This window comes from Antedon mediterranea, chromosome 7, assembly GCF_964355755.1.
Source record: "Antedon mediterranea chromosome 7, ecAntMedi1.1, whole genome shotgun sequence".
NCBI classification, from domain to species: Eukaryota; Metazoa; Echinodermata; class Crinoidea; order Comatulida; family Antedonidae; genus Antedon; species Antedon mediterranea.
In genome coordinates, this window is record NC_092676.1 from 19031087 (window position 1) to 19038669 (window position 7583).

Sequence of the window (7583 nt, forward strand, 5' to 3'; positions counted from 1 at the left end):
GTAAAACTAGATTTGAACTCGTCACTACGGACGAGTTAGGTTATCCGCATCGCAAAACCCACGCGCATGACACCTAAGTTAGAATATTGCGCGCAGAAAAACGATTATGCCATTGAAAAAATGTTAGTGAGCCCTCTATTGTGTGTCGCGTCTAAGTGTGTACGGTATACACTATATACTGTATACGTACTACATAAATAGGTGAAAATAAGTGACCAAAGTTATTGACGCATTTGAACATGATGACGTCATCAAAATTTTAAAAATGGTGAATCATGCGAAAGATAATTGATTGATCTAGACAATATAAAAAAATTGAGTGAAATGGAATATGGATAAGTGGAGATGCGCTCTGTTAAATTTGACGAGCAAAGACGAAAGAGAAAAAAATCCTATATTTTATATTCGGGTGGCCATACGATGATGTCACAATGTCCGGTTAGCCATATCAATGCATGATTAAAGAAAAACAACTCATCTACTTCCAGAATATGTAATTTTAAAAAAGTTCACCACGTAGTTTAGAATTTATGACTGTTTAAAAAAAGGTCTAATTTTGACGATTTTTTGAAGTTTTTCATCAAAAACACGCGCAAATTATCCAATTCTACGTGCTTGTGTGACGTGATTTTAAGTCGAAATTGATTGAAAATTCATAAATTTACTAGAAAAGGCTGAAAAAACAAAAATCAAGCAAAAAAAAGATGTTTTTGCGCTACGTGCGCACGCGCGCGTAAAAAAATTGCGCACGTGTGGGAATTTTTGAAATGCTCAAAATGACATGAAACGCATAGAAAGTTGATTAGAAATTGATTTTTCGCATTTTGAAATTTCAAACGCGCGTGCGCGCGTAACTTTTTGTGAAACATGCCATTTTTAATCCATAGAAAGTTTGCGCATGATCTCACTTAAATTTTCACAAAGTTTCAATACAAAACAACTTTTAGTTTTTATTCTATGATCAATCATTGAAATTCATGAAATCGCGCGTAACTTACGCTGCGCAACTCCAAAATCGTCCAAAAGCTTGGCTGCACATCTACAGCTATAGGTCAATCTTATGACAAAGTTATACAATCTTATGTTGGCCACAAGATAGAGATGTGCTGCGAACAAAATTCGGGGAAAGAAAGAAGAATAACATAGAAAAAAAAAAAAAAAAAACTAGATTTGAACTCGTCACTACGGACGAGTTAGGTTATCCGCAGCGCAAAAGCCACGTGCACGTCATACGTTAGAATATTGCGCGCAGAAAAACGATTATTCCATTGAAAAAATGTTAGTGCGCTGATCATTTTACGTCACGTCTAAGTATATACGGTATACACTATATACTGTATACGTACTACATACAGTGCAGAATAGGTGAATATAAGTGACCAAAGTTATTGACGCTTTTGGACATGATGACGTCATCACAATTTTAAAAACGGTATATCATGCGAAAGATAATGGATTGACCTAGACAAAATAAAAAAATTGAGTGAAATGGAATACGGATAAGTGGAGATGCGCTCTATTAAATTTGACGAGCTATGACGAAAGAGAAAAAAATCCTGTATTTTATATTCGGGTGGCCATACGATGACGTCACAATGTCCTGTTAGCCATATCAATGCATGATTCGAGAAAGGTAACTCATCTACTTCCAGAATATGTATTTAAAAATAAGTTCACCACGTAGTTTAGAATTTATGACTGTTTAAAAAAAGGTCTAAATTTGACGATTTTTTGAAGTTTTTCATCAAAATCACGCGCAAATTATCCAATTCTACGTGCTCGTGTGACGTGATTTTAAGTCGAAATTGATTGAAAATTTATAAATTTACTAGAAAAGGCTGAAAAAACAAAAATCAAGCAAAAAAAAAATGTTTTTGCGCTACGTGCGCACGCGCGCGTAAAAAAATTGCACACGCGTGGGAATTTTTGAAATGCTCAAAATGACATGAAACGCGTAGAAAGTTGATTAGAAATTGATTTTTCGCAATTTGAAATTTTAAACGCGCGTGCGCGCGTAACTTTCTGTGAAACATGCCATTTTTAATCCATAGAAAGTTTGCGCATAATATGACTTAAATTTTCACAAGGTTTCAATACAAAATGACTTTTAGTTTTTATTCTATGATCAATCATTGAAATTCATGAAATTGCGCGTAACTTACGCTGCGCAACTCCAAAATCGTCCAAAAGCTTGGCTGCACATCTACAGCTATAGGTCAACCTTATGACAAAGTTATACAATCTTATGTTGGCCACAAGATAGAGATGTGCTGCGAACAAAATTCGGGGAAAGAAAGAAGAATAACATAGAAAAAAAAAAAAAAAAAAAAAAAAGATCCTGACAATAACAAGAGGTTATCCGCCAAGTGCGGATAACCAAAAAAAAAAAAAGATCCTGACAATAACAAGGGGTTATCCGCCAAGTGCGGATAACCAATAAATGAAACACAACGTCATCATACACAAGATTCGGCATATTTTTCCATCCATTGTATAAAAGTATCACAATTGTATTCTAGGATAAAATAACGTCGATATTTCTCACTCTTATCAGTCCTAATAATGTGAATCCTCAGTACAAAAAAACAAAAATATATGATCCTGTATTTTATCTACTTCAAAGATCGCCGTTTTTATATCAGTCTTATAACACGTGTGCAAAACTTAATATTATAAGTTTTGCACACGTACTAATCAGCGAACGCTACAGGTCTACTACAATATACACAATATGGTCTCGATGACTGATTTCGAAGTGTGTAGAGTGACTGTGCGTAAAGATAACCTGCAATCTTGAAAGTCAATCACTGTACGTTTGTACTAACATTTTATAACTATCATCATTGTAACAGTAATCGTTAATTATAGTATAGTATTAATTAGGTAGGTAGGTCGACCAATAGCTGTTTCAATAACAATATATTTTTATTTGTTTTTGCTTGATTCATGCATTTGAATTGATTCACTTTAGGCAGCTTATATAAACGGTTTAAAATGGAAAAATAGTAGTTAGGCGTATGTGCATAACAGAAGAAAAAAAAATACACGATCTTCTTTTCTTCAAAACAAATGAATTGCCTACAGTCTATCTTTGTCTTTCTTTTTTTTAAATCAAAACCTTTAGCCTATGGTTTTTTTATCTATCTATTTTCCCCCATATCTTTTCGGTAAATTTCGAGTCTTCAGCTCTTTATATGAACAATGGAAAGTCTTATAGAGCTATAAAATTATGACGTCAGCTAAAATAAGCCACAAACCACACGTCAGGCAGTAATTGCGCTGTGTTCTTGAGCGCGTATCGATGGTTTCCAAGAGCTGTCAATATAGTGTGGTTCCATTGGTTAGTTTCGTGCGTACAATAGAACGTCGCACCTATTGTTATGTTACGTCATAAAATATTCGAATATATCTAACGAACATTCCAAATTTGAAGTGAGAATTGTAAATTCTTTCAATCGGTGAACAGTGATTTTAAATTGCTCTTCATTAAAACGAAATAAAACGCTTTTACTGTACAAATTCAGTTTGGAAATACTATACATCTATTTCTTATTAAATTTGCTACATTTACATCGTCTGCTATGGCAAAGTTGATATTTAAAAGAAGATTTAATGCTTCTTTGGATGTAGCCCGGAATACGGTGAGACCAAATGAGTATCCCGCCGCTAAGTACGCTAGGTTCCTCCACCAAGTGGGGAATAAAAGGGCAAGAAACAGGGGGTGTCCCTATGTCAGAAAGAATGCTATTGCTAAGTCAACTTGTAAGTTACAAGAATTAGATAGGCCTACACTTAAAAAATCAGAAAAAAAATCAGCTAATAATATCAATAATTATTATGATTTAAATCAAGACGTTAACTGTATTATTAATAGGCCTACACCATGTGAAGACCAAATAGTTTCTCCAAATACAAACTTAGTTACACCTATCATAATAAGTAGTAGGCCTAGGCCTAGTACTAGCAGTAGTAGTGCCGGTAGCATTATGCCTGGTAGTAGTAACAGTAGTAGTGCCGGTAGTAGCCCTATGCCTGCTAGTAGTAGCAGTAGTAGTGGCACCTTAACTAGTAGTAGTAGTACTAGTAGTAGTAGTAGTAGCAGTAGCAGAAGCAGCAGCAGCAGTAGTAGTAGTAATAGTAGTAACAACAGTGATTGTAGTAGTAGCAGCAGTAGGCCTAGTAGTAGTAATGACAGTGATATGTCAATTAGTAGCAACAGTTGTGGTAGCATAGGAGAACATTCTAGTAGTAGGCCTAATAGCAGCACTGTTGTAGTAGTAGGCAATGGTGATGTTTTGTTTCATTTCTCAGGTAGTGATAACAATTCTAACGATAATATTTCAAATGAAAACTATGAGCTTGAATCTAACAAAGAATATTTTAATTCATTAATTGATCGTGAAAAAATATCTGAAAATCCATGGGCACAATTTGAATCACCATCAGTCAAAGATCATATGGTAGATTTTTTATGTAATATTCGATCTGAACTCATTCGTTATGAATACATAATCGATTATGATATAGTTCATCGCAGCCTTACAATTTTAGAAAATGTACTAAACTGTTATAATACAGCATTTAAACTTGGAGATCTGGAGGAATTGGCAATTGCATCATTTTGCCTGGCATTGAAATGTGCTGAACGATACCAATCTAAACACATCATTCCTTATGCATGTGATCGCCTTCAGAATCTTGGCTACTTTAATCCTAAAAAAATAGCACAAATAGAATTCAAAATATTACAAATAGTAAACTTTAATATCAATAGTGTCACGTGTCTTGATTTTGTTCATATTTATTGTGATATTGCTATCAGTAAAGCTACAACCAACAATAACAAACGAAGAATAGAAAGAGTGAGACACGAATCTGTAGAATATTTGATTATGAATAAAATATCTCTTACAACAGTAAAGCCATCCGCAATAGCATACTTAGTAATTAACGCCATTGTGGAGAAACTAGAAATAAGTAGAGAACTATTTTTTTTGGGAGAATATTGAAGATAGGTGTTAAAATAAGTTTAAGACAGATTAAACATAAGTTTAAGACAACACAATATACGTTAAGACAAAATAAGGTGCTTAAGATAAAGTTGTATAATATACTAAATATTGTTTGCTAAGACGTAAATTAATGAGAACCAATTTATATAAAATGTAGATGGATTAAAATGTAGAAATAAGAATTTTTAAATTATTTCAATATTTAAAAAATGTTTTTACTTAAATAAAAAGATGTTAATATAAAAAAATATTATTATCATAAAAGAATACGGAATGATAAATGATAATAATCAGAATATGCCTAGTGAATGTAAATAGATTATAATGATAATAATGATTAAAATAAGATAGTTGTTAAAGTAATATTTCTTTCTCAGTTAATTTAAGTTGTTGAGCAATACAAAAAATGGAATAGTTAAGATAATGTAAAAATAGGTTAGTAAGAAATACAAATTAAAATCATTAAAATAGATTATCATTGTAGTGTTAATAATAAGTAATTTTTAACAATTTTTCTTTGGTTAAGTTATTGAGCTTTAGTAGTAAGAGGAACAAAAAAAGAACAAAAAAAAAAAACATCCCAGTCTGAAGTCGGAGATGCTACCTCATCGTGGTAGACTGGTGTCAACATCATTGGTGAAACATGGTACCAGTGATGGCTAACAGCATCACGCATTTTTGCCGAAAAGCGATGTGATTTCATCTACTATAATAGTAGGCCACAGAATGAATGGTTTTTTAGTATTTTCGTAACTTTTCGTTTTTGTAATTACCTGTATTTTGTATTAAAAAAAACCGGTATACATTACTAAAACCAGAGAAATCTTCCCTGGTACAACGAAGAAACCACTAGTGGTACCTATTAGAAAGCCTACTTTACCTCAAACAGTATATGATGATCCTTATTTATTTGAATGTTAACTTTTGTAACTACTGTGACGACACACGTTAAAAACACATTAAAGATAATCTTAATTATGAAAACTAATTAATAAATCTGATCTGAAACTGATTTAAATTGCATATAATAATATTGCAGTTCAAATTTGATTTTTCTTTTGTAATGATGTTGAGAATAGACATAATGTCAATTATTGTCTAAATTATAACGTCTATAGGCTAACCGCGTTTGACCGACTATTATCATTGCTTTTCTGCACGCAGGCGAAGCGCGTACATTTTCTCATAATACGGCATAGATGCGTCAACACATACTTTTACATCTTCTGGTAGATCGGCTCGATCTGCTGCAGGAGAAGATTTGTAAAAATTCTGACTTGCAAAAGCGTCAGCAAAATAACCACATAACTGGTTGCCTTGCATAAAAATTTCAGAAAACTTCCAATTCTTCACCACACCATCTCCCGCATTCCAACTCAACAGTTCGTCTTTATACTGAATACCTGTGTGTTTGCAAAACTGTTTTAAGATAAACTCAGGGTTTTCTAAAAGATCATCGGAATCTATGATCATTGGGTTAGGCTCGATTCCAGTTTTTACAAGATGCTCGTAGAGTTGGACACTTTCCCCGAAAAAATAATTTTCTGGAAGCATATTATTTCCTTTGCTTTCCAACGAAAATTCAGTAGAATGTACCTTTCCCAATTTGTCCAATACTTTTTTCCAAGATGTAAACACTTTTATAGGATTTCGAATCAAGAATGCATGACGGTAGCCTTCTGGCAACATATGTAGCTTCCATGCGATACCGTATGCCATATCTTTGACAAATACAACTTTCTTGCCTTGATATTCGGCCTCCAGAAGATTCTCTTTTGTAAACTTGTATGTCGCCTTGTTTGTATCCCAACCAGCGTCAAATCCCAAGTCAACCTTAGTTGTTTTAGCTATAATTTTTTCTTCGTTTTCTGCGAAACTTTCTAATGGCTGCTTCATCTCTGGTCCAAAGATGTACGCGGACACGTATGGTTCATTTATGATTTGCACGTCATCAAGGTTACTCATGCATTTTTCAAATGCAGTTGACACCGTACGAGGAATGCACCAAAGAATAACACGAACTTGCTTGTTATCAGCCATGTTGTATCTGTAACATACAATGAAACACAGTAGTACTAGCAGGCCTAATCGTTTGGTGGTGTCGAAATCCTTGCGTAAGAAAAATAATAATATCATAGTAAATAAAACAATTATATTACCTGTATTCTGTGCTCAATTATTAAGTATCTTGAATAAAAGTTAGAAATTAGAATAGGGCTATAGGCCTACAACTTCCCGGCTACTCACCTATATTTTTTATTGGGATATTGGCTTAATACCAGATAAAAGTAAGTAAATCAACAAAGTCAAACACACACACACACACACCCGAATGAACTTAAGACTTAATAGATACGCAATCAGCCAATTAGGTATACCAATATCCAATGTGATGATAAAATAACAGATAACATCCATGATTTTTTTAATGATAATTTTTATTTGAATCTTCACTTTTTAAACTACACGATAACACGATAAAAACAGGAATTCAACCAATTAAAGATAATCTTAATAATAATTCAATTTATTTATCATGCTTTTAATTACATACAATTACACAAACATTAT

At 33.1% G+C, this 7583-nt stretch overlaps 1 protein-coding gene across 1 annotated transcript; it reads right to left on the bottom strand.

Moving 5' to 3' along the window:
- Positions 1-6074: 6074 nt before the first annotated feature.
- LOC140054984 (uncharacterized) lies at positions 6075-7052 on the bottom strand. The gene has a single exon (XM_072100129.1). The coding sequence runs from the start codon at positions 7050-7052 to the stop codon at positions 6156-6158; it is 897 nt and encodes a 298-aa protein (XP_071956230.1). The 3' UTR covers positions 6075-6155.
- Between the last annotated feature and the right edge of the window lie 531 nt (positions 7053-7583).